The sequence below is a fragment of the Zingiber officinale genome, chromosome 10A, assembly GCF_018446385.1.
Source record: "Zingiber officinale cultivar Zhangliang chromosome 10A, Zo_v1.1, whole genome shotgun sequence".
Lineage (NCBI taxonomy): Eukaryota > Viridiplantae > Streptophyta > Magnoliopsida > Zingiberales > Zingiberaceae > Zingiber > Zingiber officinale.
Window position 1 is genome coordinate 88,209,332 of NC_056004.1, and position 19,767 is coordinate 88,229,098.

A 19,767-nucleotide genomic window follows, 5' to 3' on the forward strand; every position below is an offset into this window, starting at 1 on the left:
CATTGGTTTGCCATTTTCACACTAAATTTCAACGATTTTATTAACTAAAGGCAAATAAATGATCTTTGCAAATTTAAAAAAAAAAATGAGACTAGAGCTTACAACAAGCAATAATTCTTCAACTACAGACAAATATGCTGTAAATAGCCTAGAATCGACCCTGCATTCCTTGAAAGAACAAGTAAAGGCCTGCAACCATATTCAGCTTTGTAAGTAGAAGCTTCATCTAGTGTTCCTTTGCAGAGTTGATTAGCTAAACAAGGAAATGTCATGCCAAAAACATTATTGATACGAAAAAAATAAGAAAATAAATTAAATAAAAAATAAAATCCCTAAGATTTTCAACCCTGAACTGCCTTTTATATAGAAATGAAAAAAATATAAAGGTGCACAAATTCTTTTTTTGAAACCTATAAATATTTCATAATCAACCTTGTTAAGAGGAAACAAACCTCAAGAAGCCTAGTCTTCCCATTGGCAGTAATCTGTGAAAGAAGTCTTGGTATAAATGGTAAGAGGGAAACAATGTGGTTTTCCATATGTGTCCCTTTTTCCCATGTGTTTGTGCCAACCTAAACAAGAATAGTTTAATAATCTAACAAAGAGTTTACAACAAAATCTCAAACAAATTACATTTTTTTACTTCAAAATTGCAATAACTAGATGCTACTATAATCAAAAAACTGGCATCAATGAAAAAAACAAGGATAAATTATAGAATCACTCCAAATTAGCGATGTCTGACTAAGACAATTTGGACAATCTAGGGCTACAACTTTCACTAGTTGTCACTTTATCTTACAATAGCATATAATATGAAAAATGTAAAAACCAAAATCACAGAAATCAATAATTATGTGAATAATAAACAACAAAATGGAGAAATTTAACACATTGTTTAAAATTAGCCAAGGGAAATAGTGCCCTTCTCTTTTTGAGAGAAAATGGAAAGTAGCAGTGTTGACTAAAGCCTCCATTAACAAAAACCATATACAAGGTAAGCCGGTAGAGGGCTAAAGTTATGCATTTGCACTTTTCAATCATCCACAGATTTGCACAGAAAGATTTAGGTTAATATCCATAAAACTAAACCATGTCGCAATCCCCAACCAGAAGAAAGGTTAACTCAAGGCCTATGCAATAACATTGCACAAATGGACACGGATTTGAGCTTCTCAAAACATAACCTAAGTTTGTTTAATCTTACATGAACCAAGACAAGAAATCATTTAGAGCACATTAAACTACATGTAAAGATTGTGGCCTAAACTTTTAGTGGATAGATAAATATCAATCTATTTATTAGTTATCTAGCTAAAAATATCTACTATTTTGATTATTATGGCATCAATAGTATCAAATGTATTATATTTGAAAGGATGAAATCAAGGTTTTAAGAGGTGTATATAATGCCACCTGATAGACCAATTGCATAATGTATACAAATTATGAGGCATAAACAAAGGCATCTATGGTCAGACTCCAATATGTGTGTGTGTGCACGCGCATACGTGGGCGTTCACATATATATATGTATATATATATATACATATATATATATATATATATACATATATATACTTTAGTTAACATTGTAGAACATCTCACGTAACAAACAAGCATATTAATGTACATGTTTAAATTAACCCTCAAATAATGTAATAAAAGCTCTTGTTATTTTAGAAGAGACTAGGGAAAGAAATAATAGCGTCATTTAGTTGATTTGCTTCAACCTAAACTAGTTAAAATGAAGTGCATTTCGATTTTTCACTAGTCTACATATGCAGGCTGCATATGGCTACATAGACTGCATATATAACCGCATAAATCGAATATATGATGTTGTATAGATTGCACTAGGGATTGAAATATTGTTCCATGTCGGGCGGCACAGACAGTTTTTACAATTCCGAAGGCGGAGCGAAATCGTTCATCATGAGCGAAACCAGCACCGCGTGATGAACGATTTCGCGTGCGTCACGCGCAGGTGTTGCGCGCCAAAAGGCAGGTCTTGGCGTCCCATAGGCATCGCAGGACGCCTCCGACGCCACTAGAAGCATCTTGGGACGCTTCTGATGGCACTCGAAGCTTCATGGGGTGCCTCCAATGCTGCCTGCAGCCTCCTGCGACATGCGATGCCGTCGGAGGGCATCCCGCGAGCGCAATGCTTCTATTTGTTGAAGAAAATTAAAATTAGATTTAATTAATTAAAACAATTCCTAACTTAAGTGTGATACTTCGAAAGGGTTTTTATAAACCCTAATTAAATTATCCCAACAAAAAAATATATATTTAAAAATTTTTAAAAATAATAATAAATTTTATTAATTAATAATCTGAATTTTTTTTGCTGTTTTAAATTTTATTTAAAAATTCTATAAAAAATTTAAAAATCTAAAAAAAAAATAATAAATCAAATTTATATTTTGATAATTTTTTAATTTATTTTTTATTGTTTAATTGATATTTTTTTACTATTTTAAATATATATTATTTAAATTGATCATTAATTAAATGAATAAATAATTAATTTATATAATTATTATACATAAAATAGCATCTTTGTATTAATTTATATAATTTTGATTATCTAATATGGAAAAACAATGCTTCCATCATATTCACCCACTCTATTTGGTATTATTAAGGTAACATATTATGATATATCAATTTTATTTCGAGTTATTGATAGATCAATTTTCTTTAAAGAAAACTATATTTAATTATTTTTTTAATAATATTAAGTTGTTCAATAATGAAGAACTTATATAAAATCAATATACAACTTATTTTTAAATTATACACCATAAACATATTTATCTAATAATTACTATATATAAATAAAAAAATATCAAAATCGTATCGATACGACATAATACGATATCGAAACCATATCGTTCCGGTCTAGGACCGAAACCTCGGCACCGGTTGAGATTTTAAACCTTGGATTGCACAATGTAGTTAGATTTTATTCACCTCCTACAAATAGCACATCCAATTCCCTCCAGTCACCTGTATCCCATGAAGTAGCATGAGGATTATTGACTTTGTGCTAAGGACAAGTATGTTTACTTGGAAGGAAGAGAGCCAAAAGGCGAGGGAAAGGATGAGAAACACCTTTCTGCTTGGATGGAGATATGGAGAGGAGAGATCTAAGGATCCCTTGACATCTCTTTTCCTCAAAAAATAATCTGCCTAAATATGAAGGGATTAGGACCGAGAGAAAATTGGTAAAAGATCAATATATCCTTTCTCGATCACCAACCATAAGAATAAATGAAAAAAAATAGTCCTAAAAGACTTCATAAGGATCCCGCAATGAGTTATGTCTGTGACTCTTAATAGCATGTTCCATCAACCCAACATGTCCATATCATTATAGTAACCTTGTTAATGAAAAGTTACTTTGTATCCTGGAATTGCCCTGTGTTTATCTTCCACCTTTCCTTGAGAATGAGAGGATTTTTATGCATTGGCTAGAGAAAACAAAAGAGTCAAGTAACATGAAGGAAGAACTACAACATTTTAAGGACCTTTCAGATAGAGAAAAGAATTAAGACAACTAGGAAACTTGATATCTTCTATAAAAGGATTAGTTAACAATTTTCATCTGCTGGAAGAGAAAAATAATAATATCAAAAACAAGCAAAAAAATGAGAAGAAATCCAAACAATAGTCTTTGCACTTTTAAGCAGTGATATTAACAAAGAAAAAAGGAAAATAGTTGAGAAAAAATCAAAACAAAATTAATTTTTCACTTCTAACCAGAAGTAAATTTAATAGAGAAGCAACTTTTACCAGCAACAAATACTCGATGAACTCAACAAGCTTGTCACTCAGAAAATCAATACCATTCACCCATTTAGTTAGGCACAAACATATCTCAGCGATCTTGATATCAAGAATTATATATTTATCATCATCCTGTCAAAGATCACAAATAAAAATCAACAAGAAAACATGACTATTTTCAAAGCAATTAAAAAAGCACGCATGATAATTGCATAGTCTAAAGAAATGCCTCATACATGCTTTTTGTATGAAGAATGCTTAAATTTAAAGTAAATAGGAAACACTTGCTAGAACTTCTACTATGATTAAATTTAAGAAAGTTTGGAACCGTGATGATTCGTCTACTATCTTAAAAACTTTTTTCCTCCAAGTTTAAATGGTGACTGATTATAACAAAGTTTTACTGGTGTTACTCTACTATGACTACTCAATACATCTTCATGAATAAATCATCATCATCAATCATGCCTCTCCAAGGAACAATAGATGCATTTTTTGTCCAACTATTTTGTCTATGAACGTGACCTTGTATTGGTATGAACCTTATCCAGTTATCCATTGAACTCAAAGATCCACAGGTATTAGCAAATAGTTGAAAAATTATCACTGAATGAACACTTGAATGGTAAAATATTCACAGCCTGAAATTCATCCATTACCTGAACAAATAGACAGTGATGGAACCCTATTTAAATTGAAACTATAAGCCTAATCACTTTCTTATGTAAAGGCATATAAAAGCCTCATTCTCCTTTCTCATGTTGGCTGAGCAAATTGAACGAAGCATATCTATGGAGAAAGGAGAGCATCTAAAAAATCTATCATCTGCGCACTTTGACAATAGAAATTTGAGAAAAAAAAGAAGAGACGAACCTTTTCTGCTGATTGAAAAAGCTGGTGGACAGGAAATGTTTCCCAAAGTTTGTTATAATATAAATTAAAATTTTTCTGTCCAACATCACGTCCATCAAACACTGAAGTGGTAAGCTTCTCTATCCCAAGAAATTTAACAGCCAGGTATATACACTTAAGTGTAGACAACATGCAATTAAATGATCGAGCATCAATTACATCCATTGTACAAGTTGTTGAAATCGACTCCAAAAAACAATTTATAAGTACTGGAACAAGTTCTTCAAGTTTCACGTACAAAGAATCAATTCCTGTTGAAAAAGAAAATCCAACAGTTTTAGGTGATCCAGTTCGTACTACTTTGACAGAAGTGAGTGAAGACAGGATGTAAATACAGTTCATATAGCACAGTTACAAAGAAAGCCATATGAATGCAAACTGGAGTTAAGTACAAGCTTTTCTAGATCCTGTAGGAGTGCAAACAAAGGCACTATGAGCAACATGGATAAATGACGACTGTGTTTCGTAAAAGGAGGTAGGTTATATGATAAGAATTTGCAAGGTTAACAATGCAGGTATACAACTAAAACATTCTAGGTGCAGGTATTGCAGTGACAGTATATTCCGTTTCAGCATAAGCAGTGGCCTCATCTAGCAAATAGACAATAAAAGATTAAGAAACAATTAAATAACTCCAGTACAGATTCTCAAGTAGTCTCTTCCTACCAGCATGATCTTCATGTACCTCTAGCTTGTAGGCATGTAAAACTCTTCGCTGAAATTTTTCCTGATTCTAGCAAAAGACATGACACAACTGTCAACAAAAGCCATGGAAGCTAAAACTAAACAGATGAAAGGATAGAGAAATTAAGCAAATTCTAAGCCAAAATACCATGGGTCAGAAAAGAGTGAACATTTAGCATGACTTTAGAAGCTACTTATTGCCAGAATGTAAAATCATAATGGATTGTAAAAATGTGAGAACAAAAATAATAAGGAAATTTGTAGGATTGAAGGATAGGCTAAGAGGGTGAATAGACAAAAATTAGAGATAAAAAAAACAACTTGAATGCAAAAGCTTAAATAAAGAGTTGGCTATGCTACGAAAATATAAAAAGAGTGAAAGCTATGTTGGCAATAATATTCTAATGTGGTTCGACCCCCAGTCCTAATACTGACTTGTCAAATGAGTCACTTCTCAAATCCCATTAATGGTCCCTCCTTGAAGAGGCAAAGAAAACTCATATAAAGGTTCTTTTAAAGAATATAATCCAAGTAAAGCAAAAGGAAAAGATTGAAAGAAAAATAAAGTGAGCTTGAAAGAAAAATCAAAGCCTTGCAAGAGCTTGAAGATAAAGATGTTAAGCTCTTTGATTCCACAAGAACAATAAGGCCTATAATAAAATAAAGCGAGTGTGAATTTGGAACAGTAGAGTTATTGTAAAAATGTTCAGGACAAGCTCCCCTTATCCATCTCTTTAGAGCCTTGAAACCAAGCTTGGATAACATAGTTGTTTTGTTTAATTTCAGTAGACACATATCTTTGATAATCAACTAAAACGTTGATGCCTTTAGTCTACTCAACACTATTCTAGTTGATTAAAATCATTTTCAACCAATTCAACACTTGTTGGTTGACTCAACTGGATAAGATCATGATTTCAATTAATTCAAACAATATTAATTTGACTCGAATTCAATCCAATAGACTTAACAAAAGTAAATCAACTCAGATGAGTGTTGTCATCCTTATCCTTCAAGGGGTACTTTCTTAAGCCGACTAAATTTATCTTTAGACAACTCAAGTTGAAATAAAAATTCATTTCATTTGCATGCAGAACGTCTTGAGTCGAGATAGACCTCATTCAATTGATTGGACTAAAAGTCCAATTGATTGAATTTGTTTGTCCACCGCAACTTAACTCGAGATAGACCTCATTCATCAACTATGACTCAAAACAGTTGTTCCTTGGTCGAATACATGATTAGGTAAAAGTCTACCTAAAAACCAACATTATAAATCGCTCATAATCTCTTAAAACTCATTTAGTCTCAAGGTTTCACCTTCGAATCTTCCTCGTCGTCATCCATTGCACTCAAGTATCATATCAACTCTTGTTGGTCTTCTCCATCTGCCCAAATTAGTCATTAGTCTAGGGAAATTGTCCCCAATGGTTTCCTTCCCTCCTTCCATTTGTGTTCAAGGAAATGGAAGTAAAGACTAAAGTGGGGAGCATATTTTCACCCAAGGAAACAAGTGCTTGGAGTTAAGTCGAGATTGACATAGAGAAGAGAATCTTGTCGATAAAGAGAGTAGTGAAGGTGTCATGGCAAAGGTGGTGTAAATACCTAAGAAAAGGAAACACAAACTAATCATGTCATGTTGAAGCTCAAATGGTGCCTAGGAGAGTGGAATCAATGATGAATTGAGAAATTTATGCTATATTGAAATCAAGGTTTAAAATATTGTGATGTGTTACTCGGCATAGGCAAAAAAAATTTGTCCCGTTCACTGACCGAAATCGGCAAAGGCACACCCGAGATACCGTGGCCACGAAGATTCTACGCGCACACTGTGAAGACCACGCGATGACCTCGCAACTGTCGCAATGCCTCCATAGCAACCATCACGATGACCTCGCGGCTGCCATGGAGGCCACGTGCGGTCCTCGCGGCCGCCGCAAAGGCATTGCGATGGCCACAGCTGCCGCAAAGGCCATGAGCGGGCTTCACGGCCTCCGCGGCAACCACTAAGGCCTCACGTGGGCCTCAATATAATTGGCAGAGCAACGGAAGATGAAGCCAGGACCGTGGCTTTAATTTAAAAATTATGTTAATAATTTCAATCAACTCCTAACTATAGTCAATATAATTTAACTACTCGTAATTAACTCTAATTAAACTATCCTATTAATTTAATATATATTTTAAAAATTTTATTTTTAAAATATTTAGATTAATTTTTCATTAGTTTATATATATTTTATATTTTAAAAATATCGAAACCATTCCGGCACGACACGATAAGGTATTGAAACGGTATGGTTCCAATCTACAACCGAAACCTTGGCATGGGTCGAGATTTTAAACCTTGATTGAAATCATCTTCTCTCTTAATGTAATGCCAACTTTGTCTTTCTTTTCCTTTATTCTACAATATCAATGTCATTAAGAACATGAAGTTGACAATGAGGGTGAAATCAACTGAAGCAATAAGATGAAATGTATTTTATCCATTTCATTTTATAGCACAGTAATTTTATAAAATCATTTATATCAGTATTTTTAACACAACTGCATAGCTTCTACCTTGAAACTACTTCAGCATTAGCAAATCAAACAACGTACACACTATATTTGTTTTGCAATAGAAGATTTGTTTTAAAAGAATTATTAGTGGTAGCTTAAGTGACACAAGGAAAAAAACACCATTAATAAACTAAAATTATCAGATCCTAGCATTTGATGAACAATGGGTCAATGAATGGGGCAAGCCACCAAATAAATTCTAAATGAAAAGCAAATCTGAAGTGAAGCACTAATGTTCATGGCACAAAAGGGATAAACAGATTAAACTTATATTCACTAATTTAACAATTCTAACAAAGTGATAGTTCCAAAGAGAAAATGCATTTAGCCACTTTTAAAAAAAAATAGACAGTAGAGATACTACCTGATTGTTCAATCTATCATCACGTTGACCTTTGTTAGCTATCAAAGATAGGCAGTGAGCAAGCCCAGCAAGAACATTGATGAGCTTGTTCTTCTCAACTAGGTATATTTGGTTGTTTCTGAGGATATCAATGTAATTATCAAGAACCTGAGAAATACATTAAATTCTATCAGATCAATAATGCAGAACAATCAGACACAAAATTCTGACTTCAAATACAGAATTATAAACATTAATCTATAAAGCCAGTTGAACTTTTCTTTATCAGCATAGATGATGAGTTCCTAGCTTGTTCATCCTAAGGATCAAGTAGATTCCTCAAATGGCTAGAACAGTGGGGTGATCTCAAATTAACCCTTATACTTCCATGTTTGAATCTGGCTAGGCCACGACATATAGAACCCATGCAAGGAACAGCCAACTTACGTCACTCGCCTAGCAACACCAAAATGCACATGGTGCAAAATTGTCCTTATTGCTAGAGGTGTCAATAGGTTGTGCCCACAAGCCCAAGCCATCCCAACCAAATGACCAACTCATTGAGAAGAAATTTTGATCATATAAATTATAATACATATGAAATATATTTGAAAAAAAAAATGAAAATATTAAAATAATAATATGTTCAATATTTTTCACAAAATATAAGGGTAATAAGTAAGATTTTAATTCTTTTTAATTATGTTAGGGGTAAAAGGGATAATATAGAAAAATTTATATGATTTGTAGTAGGCAAGCCATGGGCCATGCTTGGCACTGCATGTGGGTCAGGCCTATACCAGGAATGGCACAGCATAGCATGTGGGGCACAAGGTGCATGCCTAACATGGCCCATAAGCCTCCTGGTGCCAGGCACAGCTCAGCCAATTTAGGATTGGACCATGTCAAACTGGGTAAGGTGTCCAGCTTGATTGACACCTAAGCCACTTGTCAATCTTGACACCTCTAGGCTCTAACATCTGATATTGACGAACCAGAAAGAGGTGAAGTACAATGGATAAATTACAAGAACTTCATATGTACATTGCTAGACCATCAGACCATTTTTGTGATTTACAAGGAGGCTAAAGCTTACTCAAAAATATTAATCAGTAAAGCAGATCTACCAAAATATTAAAGATCAGCATGCTTTCTGAGAATCCAAATTACATGAAAAGTTGAAAACTACTATTAGAAGTGGCAGGTTCGAGCAAGCCTATATAATGACAAAAAACAGCATACAACTATGAAAACAAGACATTTGATAAAACAAAGTCTAAAAGGAAGAAAATATTCAATGTACCCAGAATAAATGATATTTAATTATTTTGACTCAAGGAAGAAGATATACAATAAATGACATTTAGTTATTTACAAATTACAAAGCAATTATTCATAATAGCACTTCTGAAATAACCAGTCCGTAGTAAATAGAATTTCAACAAATATATTGACAAAAGAAACATAAGATAAAATGCATCATATTGAAATCAGAGCATACAACCTTTTCAGCATACAACATGAAGGAAGATGGATAGTTCAAGGCAAGAAGTTTAAAAAACTTGAAAGCCATTAGCCTAATGTCAACTGTCATAAGTGTCATCGCATTAAAGATGTAAGCCATTAGTAAAGAGATTACAGGTGCTGTTATATCCTGCAAAGAAGAAAATGGTCAATTCTGTTCATGATAGAAATGATTTATTCATGAAAAAAAACTGACCTAATAGAGATATTAAACGAAACAAGATCAGAAAAACAATGAAGAATACTAAAACAGGTAATGTATGACCTAAAAAAAATCAAATTCCTCGATGAAGTCTTAGAGTCGGGGGCGAATGAAAAAAAAATGCAAAGGATCATTTTACTTGAAAACCAAAATTTCAATCAGAAATGCACATTATATAAGAGTGCAGAACTAATAAGTTCTCAAAGTTGTAGATTAATGAGCTTGAGTTGGCAAAAAAAAATGATAGCCTTGATTACAAGTGCCCATTACATTCTTTTATAAGATATACTACATTCTCAGTTTATGTTCACGTATTAAAGTTTTTGAAGTCAAAGTTGTTTCCTGAGATTTGTGCATAGTATTGGTGGAGTTTCTTCAGATGTATATATTTTTTTAGTTTGGTTAGTTCGCTTGTGCAGAGTATCACAATAAATATGTGCATATCAATACAGTAGTCTGCAAACACAATGTCAATACTATGGCAGTTGAAAAAAAAATGCAAAATTGCATAATCTCACAAATAAGAACCTTAGTAAATGCAATAAGTTTTATAAAGATGAAAGTCACCTCTCTTTTAGGCTAGAGAAGAGCCTGAATTGTCCAAAGTTCAAACTGACTAGAATGAGCATATTATTTTACAATTATTAATTGATAATCAGTCTCCTTCGTCAATTCAAATTTACAAAGAAGAGATAAAATGTTCTCACTAGGTTCAACTTTTTTAGAATATTTCAATAGAAGATTCCAAAAAGCAATTTTATAGAAAATAGAGAAAAAAATACTATTAGTTCCCATCTCTAATTATTTATATAATCTTTGACAATGTGGCAAAAAGGTTACAAGCTGATATCCTGATACTATAACATACCAGATAACCATTGTCTGCTAGCCCAATTAACAACATAAAAACAAAATGTGTTTGTTGACTCGGCAGCATTAGATAAATACTTCTACATTTAGCCTTTTTTGCATACTTTGTTCATTATTTTTCTTGTTAGATAGTCTAATTGATTTTAATTTTTAAATTCTTGTCTTCCAAGAAAGGGGCGTATTACTAGAAATTGGAAAGTGCCAATCAAAAACATTAAGAATTGATTTATCTCACTGCAATTCAGCATGCAAATTGTTAAATAACTAGCCATATTCTTTATAGCGACTTTCTTAACCAGTTTGAGAAGTGTGCTCCAGTTAACCCACATATTTGTTAGAGAACAACATGGGATAGTGTTAAGTATTGATTTTTATTTTTAAAAAAACTATTAAATTAAATCCTTAGTCGATAAAAATGGTCAAATCGAATCACTGAACACGGAATGAGGGCATTAAGTTAAAGTCGGATTGGTTTCTTAGTTATCCTCATTATATGGTTCCTAAGTCTCTTTTACTATAGTGTTGCCGAGTGGGATATCTCCTAGTGAGCGGTACACCCCTAGGGCGTGGCAGATAGTATAGATTCTCACCAATGCATCTAGACTAACGTGCTAGAGGGGATCTTTGCTATCCCTTTCCGAATTTAAAACTAAATAGAATTATAAACCATCATTGGAAAAAAAGTACAAACAGAATAAGTAACAAAGAGACTAAAACTAAATGTTCCAATCTAAGGGTTTCTAATGTACCAAGCTTGGGTAATACAACAGAGTAAATATACATGTGTTATTATACACCTATCAAATCTATAATCCATGGAACTGACATCCTTATAACGTACCTCTTTTGATGAAGGAAATATGACACTTTTTAAGAGGTGATATAATGTGTTACGGACCATCTTGTCATTGTCACATATACGTACACGAAGTATCTCTATAATGGCATGCTTGTGAAGTTTAAGCTCCAATGGATACTTTAGAATGAGGTCCTTTATACCAAAAAGTGCAGCTTCACAATGAAAAAGAAAGAAGAAACATTTATCATGAGCATCTTGAATTCAAGATTTATAGCACAGAAGATTCATGAATAGCCAAGCAAAAATAGGATATTGGTAACTTCACAGGCAAAATACTAGATAACCGATAGTTGTAAAGCGCATAAGCCCATGACAAGTGTATAAGAGACAAATATTCATACACATGAGAAATGTTGTTAGCTTGAAACAGTCAAACATTCAGAATCTCCAATCTAATGATATATGAAAAGGAATGATTGCTGAAACCTCAGTTCATTCTCTAGGAAACCCCTAACAAAACCAACATGATGTCTGTTCTGCAGTGACAAGAAACAATACTTTCAACTTGGATCATGTGTGTCTATTTCTAGAGATGAACTGGTCTATTGCAATATACTCAAGGGTACTCATTTGGCCAAAAAAAAATCAACCAGAAATGAAAATCATTTTATTTCAAAACTCTTTTTTCCCACTGCATACAGTTTGAATCCCATGTTTTGTTTTTGTTTTCTATCCAAGGTTCAAAATTCAAGCCGAGTCAGGGTTTCAATTCCAGTCAGCTTTGGAAGTGTCTCCCGTTCCAAGTATCAGTGTAAGGTGTGCTGAAGACAAACACCATAAAAGGAGATGGGGGAAGAAGAGGAGGAAGACATACAAAACACTGATGAATAGGAAGGAAGATCTAGAGGTTGTCTTAAGTAACAACGAAGACAAGGAGAGTAGCAACCACAACACAGGTGAGGGAAGTGTCAAGCAATCAGAAGGATACAAAGTGGCCATATGGAAGGAGCAAAGGAAGAAGAAGATCCTTGTTTGTGTACATCTCGAGAGCTCATGAAGCCTCCTCGCAAAAGACCACAACAAATTGTCGTTGTTATTGGAACTCATGCATGTCTTGAGAGCTTGTGATAATCTCACCAACCTTGAAGGAAATTACCACCAACTTCAAGTGAAGTTGTTGCTACTGCTAGAAGTCATGTTGGAGCAATCGCCATGATACAGAAGTTTCACCAACCTCAAGAAAAAAAAATAACATTTGTCTCAAGGGTCTCATGAAATTGCCAATGTCATCATAAGGTGTCTCTTGGTAGAGTTTCATCACCTCGAGCTTGTTTTGTGTGTTGGCAAGCCAGCGGAATATGAAGTTTCACCCATGTCAATCAGCATGGAATGAAATTTAATCTTTGGCTCTATCTTCACAAAAAGCGTGGGTGGTGTACAGTCTTATAAAATTTTATTTTCCTTTTATTATGGATTATAAAACCATCTAATGAGAATTCAAATTCTTCTCACAACACTATAAATTTCCCTCTATCACACAAATGATATATTAATTAATTTAATCATATTGTTAAACAAAAGCTCTATAAAACACTCAATTGCAAAGATTTCATGTCCATCCATGGTGGTTATTGCTTCACTTCTTCATCTTATTTGTGAAAGAGTTTTTTACATATTATCAATCAATTCTACTTAAAAGTTAAAACCTTTAGTTTCTAACTATAAATAAATGCAAAAATATATTTATATTTTATGGAAGATTAAAGTAGAACGTAAGGATTCAAATCTTAGCATTATGAACTATATTAAAATACAATTTCCAATATTTATTTTAAGGTATAATTTGAAAATTTAGCTACAAACTAAAATTCAAAAATATTTAAAAACATAGATTTGTTTGAAAATATATATAACACACTGCAGAGCAGAGAAAATTTTCAACCTCCCACCCAACCACCCCATCCTACACACAAAAAAAAACAAAAGGATATCATTAGAAGGGGATAAAATCTTGGGCTCTTCCCACCATGGCTAACGTCTAGTAGTCTTTGATTGCAAATTAAAATAAAAAGATTCAATTTCTTTGACTCTAAACCATCACATTCATTGATCAGAAAAGAACATAATAGTCATAATATATGGTTCCTATACACAAATAAACTAAACTTGATGAATACCTCTCCTTATCTTAGCATTGTGGTGGGATGTCTGCTGAAGGAGCTCTCTTAGTGTCAGGCCTTTCTTGTTCACAGCAAGCCCTTCTTTCTCTGATGCAATACTCTGCTGAGGAAGCACAATGGCTGCTTGCGGTGTTGCAAAAGAACATGTAAGAAAACAAGTTTTATAGTTTTTGGGCAAAACATGGAAGAGAAAGACTCCGTACCTTTAGATTTAATCTGCACAATGGTCGCATTCTTTGGCGGTGGCAACTTTCGTCCAATCTTATGCCTTATTTTCTGAAATAAAAAAATATTCAGATAAGATTTATCAACCTAAAACCAAGAGAAAGGGATAAATTCTTTGAAGATGATATAGTTTACTTTGAAATCCACTCCACGTTTTTGTTTCTTGGAAGAGGCTGGCTTGGCCCGCACCATTATTAACTCTGATCATTAAAAAAAACAAATATATATATATATATATATATATATATATATATATATATATATATATTGTGTGTGTGTGATTTTTTAATATTTCATAGAAAAAGAATAACAGCATGATTACAATATCATAGGAAACTAATGAAATAAATAATTTTGACGCATTTGACACAATATGGAAAGGTTTATTTATAATATGCCAAAAAGAAAAAAAATACCATGATGTTATTCACAAAAAACTGTACTGATAAATTATTATCAAGCAATCAAAATGCTTTCAAAGAACCAAAATATCATGATTTTCATAAACATGACCCAAGCATTTTGTTAAGCAGTCCGACAAACTATCAAGGAACAGATATCATCTACATCCTAAACAGGTCATGATCTTTCAAAAATGTTCTAATATGCTTGGAAATGGCAAATCCTATATTGCACAGGTTCATCATCATCTTCAATAAGCAGTATGTGTCCCAGCTATTCAGGATTGGCTACATAGTTTTTATGCCTCCAGTGAGCTCTGTGCACCTAGAATGTATAAATAATATCTAAAGAATGAAAATAAGCAATCTGATACTTTGTCATATTAAAGCATCATAAACCATTAGTATTTATCAAATTTGTGCTACAGCCAAAAAGCAAATACTTTTCCTTGCACTATGTAAGCAAATCAAAATGAGTGTCTCTTAGATTCTTTAGCTAAAAATTATATTCTACTCTATATAAAATTGTTCTCGCAAGTGGATCTCCATAGCCCTTGGTATGTCATGGTCCCAATAATGGCAATGTGGCAAACTCTTTGGCAACTGCTAAGCCAAAAACAACAATAAACCAAGATTGTAAAAATCACAAGAAATATTTTAATATGAAAAATTAAAATATTAAAAGGGCATCATATATCTTAAAAACATCTAAAGATTTTCATATTTTAAAATTTTAACTAATAGTAATTTCAAATGCCAACTTCCATCTAACTATTTAAAAATATTATTTGAATATATAGAGAGGTTTTCATATCACATTGGTTAAAATCTAGTGTGTAAGAACCTTTTAGCCATATTATTAAAATTTAATTAAAAATTGCACCATGGTTTGAATCTTAGTTCTAAACTATAGGTCACTTGATAATGAATATAACACCGCAATTTCACGTACAACTGCTAACAACTATAATTATCATCGACTGAGCATGGTTTGACATGCAATGTCCCACACAAATGCAATAGAGAATGGCACCATGTGCACATATCACTATGTGACTATGAAACATAGCTCAAGCTCATCCTCATTCATGCAGTCAATGTGTGGTCAAGGAGAGAAATTGATGCAACTACTAATTGTCCTGAAACCATCTCATAGGTGCAAGGTTTTATTGCTATCTAGATCTGACTCATGTCCACAAGTAAATTATCCAATGTTATGTATGTGTTATGTATGTTACATCTTTATCTTCATCATATCCTAATCTGAGGAAGAATCTAACTTTCCATCATAGTAAAAGTGCGCTAATATTAACGATAATAAAAAGACTAAATCAATTTATATGCCAAAAACAATTAAATCATATTACATTATTGCCTATCGATCCAGTGAAATGATATCTACATATAAAATCAGCCATGCATCTATGTTCCAGGAATCAGCTTTTAGGCTACACAGAAAGCATACGAAAAACCTAGCCTAGTAAATTATAGAGGTTGAATTGACAAAGGACGCCACTCATAGGGAGGAAATCGCATAGAGAATCCACATTCTCCGCTTCACCTAGCCATGTAACAATCCCGCATCGCATAAATAAAAATTTGTTTGGTAGCCTTCTCGCACCACGAATAGCGTTACTCAGACATAGAAATAGAGCTGTATCGGTGTTTGATAGGGCCTGAAATGAATAATAAATAGTGGACCCTTTTGTTGTGTAAATAAGTTCAGTTTGAAAATAACTGATACACTAAATACATAAATAAATCAAAAACAATATATTACATCAATAAAATGTTAACAAATATTTGAAATACTTACATAAACACTACTCGTCTAACTGTTTTAGAGACAAAAATATTTATCAAATTTGCATAATCCAATTGTCGGACTATTTCTTTCTCAATCGATAACATTGCTAGCCCATTTAATATATCCTGTGACATTGTTGATCGAATATAATTCTTGATTAACTTCAACTTCGAGAAACTTCTTTTCAACAATCACTGGTATGGTTAACAAAATATTATAGGCAATGTAAGTATTTGAAAATAAACCATTCAGTTTTGCCCGGCATTGTAGCATATCAATTGTTCTTTTTTCATTTGTTAAGTAGCATCTCACGACCATCAACTCTGAACACAACTCATCACCATTAATGTTTGAACGTCCATCGTGACTCAAAAATTGGTGAAGCTCCATACAAGACTTCATCAAGCAAGTTAAAGGCTCACTCTTTAACTTTTCCAAATTCAATAAAAACCCAAAAATCTCTTGATATTGTTTAAATTGTTCAAACCGAACTTGAAGAGAAGATCGAACTTGATCAATTATAAATAGAAAATATTCAACTCTAAAAGATTCTTCACCTGATTGTATCACATCATCATTGTCACTTTCATCAAATTGTTTCTTTCTTTGAATGATGTGTTTAAAAAAAAAAAAATAGGTTCAATCCCCATTTCACTTACCATTTGTTTAGCTTCATTCATGGCACTAGCAAACCCCTCTTCTCTAAACTCATCAAGAAATTGATCAAGTCCTTGTAAGAGGTTGATCGCAATATCAATATCCATATCTTCAAATTGAATAAACTTACTCTTAGTATTTATTGCTCGTAATAAGTTATACTAAATTACTATTCCAAGCAAAAACTCAAAACTCTAAGATCAAATAGTGAAGATTAAGGGATTAAAAGCAGAATACAAAACGAGCAAATCACATGAAGATAAGGCCAACTAAATCTTGTCACTCATGCTAGATTCCAATACCAATCACAATATAACAAGAAAGAGGGTATAAAAAATAGAATAGTGATTCATGGTAGCAAAAGAATTTTTATCAAAAATTTCTGAGCTATAGAAGGTATTTGAGGGCATCAAGGCAAGTAGAAGCATATCTTAAAATACCCTAAAAAAGTCTATCATATTGAATTACTTCAACTCGATGAACATTTTGGACAGAAAAAAAAAAGGAAATAGAATTGTTCATCAGAATAATAATTTCCGCACTTCAAATGACCAGCTGCAGAAGCACGGGATATGTCCAAACCATGGTGAAATCCTAAGGAAGAATTATTGACATTGGATCAATAGTCTATGACTTGCTAAAAGGAATAAATAGATCAGACTTAAATGTTAGAAAAACTTAATATTTGGCCTCAACATCAATTTCTTTTATAAGAGTGATGGCGGCACCTCACTGTTTCTAAAAGGGCACGGTATACAGTGGCTGCGGAAGCAGCAAGGCGGCGAAGCCACCACGCAATTAGGTCACACTAGCGTCTAGCGTCCGGCATCGCGTGCAACAGCCACCACGCGATTAGGACTGAACTGGTCACCGGTGACTGGTGTCGCGCGATGCAGCCTTGAAGGACGAAGAAGAAGGTCAGAGGAGAAGATTAGGATTACCTGAGCTTGAGCTTGTTCGGTGGATCCGTGTCTTGGTGGAAAAAACGCCGGAGAAGAAGATCGTGTGCAAAGAAGCACCTGCGGCGGAGACCTCCGGGGTAAAGCAACTTGGCGTGTGAAAAAACGCCAAGTTGCAGCCGCGCGTGCATTGGGGTAAAGGTACGCAAATAAAAATAGAATAGGGTTTAACAAGTATAACTAAACAAAATTGGGGTCGGGCTGCCCACCTGGCCTCATAGAAAGTCATACAAAATAGAAACTAAAAACGTAGAGAAAATCATACTTGAAAGTTACGAAACACCTTTGAGAAACTGAGACACGGACAATGGCGAACGCGGACAGCGTCGACCACCCTAGTCGTGACGTCAGGGAGAGGTATTCACGGCGTCGGCGACGAGAAGTTGGCGATCGCCGGTTGGATTGAGAGACTGCTGTTCCGCAGGAGGTCGGCGCGAGAGAGATGAGTGAGGCCAACGCGATAAATTATATTAGGGATTAAAAGAGGCGGCCGTTAGAAGAAAAAATAAAATCATAATTTAAATTTTAAATAAAACAAATATACTAAATGTTATTTTCGGTTTTTTACCCAAAAAAAAAAAAAAAAAAGAGTGGTCTCCTAAATTATCTCTCTCATTATTTTTCAATATATTCCCTCTCTCTACGATAAAAAAAAATTGATATTCTTTTTAGTAGTTTTGAAATTAGAATTTTTTTTTATAAATAAAGAAATATAGTCACTCCAAAAGCCGATGTTATTTTAAAAATATATGTATTGTTTTCACTTTGTTTTGTCGTCTTATTATTAAGTAGTTAAGATAAATAGCATTTGGGTAAAAAAAAAAAGAAAAATCAACCCGGTCTCTTGTGTCAGATCTGTGGCAACCATTTGAGGCTATATTAAAATTATTATTTTGAGGCCTTAATATTTCCTTAAAATATTAAACTTATTATTAGTGATATTTAATTTTATTAATAAAATTTAAAACATGGATTATTTTGAAACTGTATTTTCCATAAACCTCACTTCTTAAAATTTTTAAAACAAAAATTTATATTAAATTTCCGAGTATAAGTTATTATAATGTAATATATATTGTATAATGAATATTTTTAATTAAATAAATAAATAACGTTAAATTTTACCAATAAACTATTAAAACTAGTATGATCGTGCACGGATTGCGTGTGTAATATAATAATATATAAATTATTTGGATCTTTGAAAATCTGAATTGTTTGGATTTTCTAGTGTCACCCTTATAAACCAAGAATTAATTATTTGGGTAATATTCGTTAGACCATGCAATAGTAATGAGCTTCCCTATGCAAAAATTTATTTTAATTTAATATTATACTTGTCTTAGTAAAAAAAAATTAAGAAAAGTATATTTTTTAACATCGTCGGCCTAAAATATTTATAGAAGTTTCTTTGATCATAGTGTTGTCAATTCCAATATATGGGATTAAAGATAACTATATTTTTTTATATAAAACAACCAAATAAAATTAATTATGAGAAAAATTCATAATAATACGTTGTAGCTGAGTCTTGAAATCTAGATCACTGATTGGTTCGCTTGTGGAATTACTAATAAACCTTGGAATTTTTTTTAGTGTAAATAGAAAAAAAAAGGACATTAACGCAAATGCATTTTAGGCTTCACCAAAGTTAGTTAATAAAGGAGGAAAATTTTTAATAAAATAGTAAGATAACTAACTAATTTGGTAATGCATAATAAATATAATAATATATTAATATATTTTTTAATTATTATTTTTAAAAAAAATATCAATTGATTTTAACTTTGATGAAGGAAGTTTTAACCCAATAATAAAATTATTATTACATGACCAAGAAATAAGAG

The 19,767-nt window shown here is 32.8% G+C and overlaps 1 protein-coding gene across 6 annotated transcripts in view; it reads right to left on the minus strand.

Annotated features, from left to right (window-relative positions):
• The window catches only part of LOC122026945 (testis-expressed protein 10-like), a 33,147-nt gene extending 14,787 nt beyond the window's left edge, over positions 1-18,360 (minus strand). Inside the window, exons 1-13 of one of the 6 annotated variants that reach the window (XM_042585706.1) lie at positions 17,903-18,080; positions 16,059-16,173; positions 14,232-14,296; positions 14,075-14,147; positions 13,869-13,991; positions 11,734-11,903; positions 9,801-9,950; positions 8,318-8,464; positions 5,371-5,437; positions 4,666-4,955; positions 3,799-3,924; positions 453-572; positions 103-189 (exon numbers count right to left, since the gene is read on the minus strand). In XM_042585706.1, coding sequence (XP_042441640.1) covers positions 103-189; positions 453-572; positions 3,799-3,924; positions 4,666-4,955; positions 5,371-5,437; positions 8,318-8,464; positions 9,801-9,950; positions 11,734-11,903; positions 13,869-13,991; positions 14,075-14,147; positions 14,232-14,296; positions 16,059-16,086 — 1,446 coding nt within the window. In that variant the 5' untranslated portion in view covers positions 16,087-16,173; positions 17,903-18,080. Of the gene's footprint in view, positions 1-102; positions 190-452; positions 573-3,798; positions 3,925-4,665; positions 4,956-5,370; positions 5,438-8,317; positions 8,465-9,800; positions 9,951-11,733; positions 11,904-13,868; positions 13,992-14,074; positions 14,148-14,231; positions 14,297-16,058; positions 16,174-16,963; positions 17,071-17,503; positions 17,556-17,902; positions 18,082-18,203 lie in introns of those variants that run through there. The other 5 variants (XM_042585707.1, XM_042585709.1, XM_042585708.1 and 2 more) reach the window with 5 other exon arrangements.
• Positions 18,361-19,767: the final 1,407 nt, after the last annotated feature.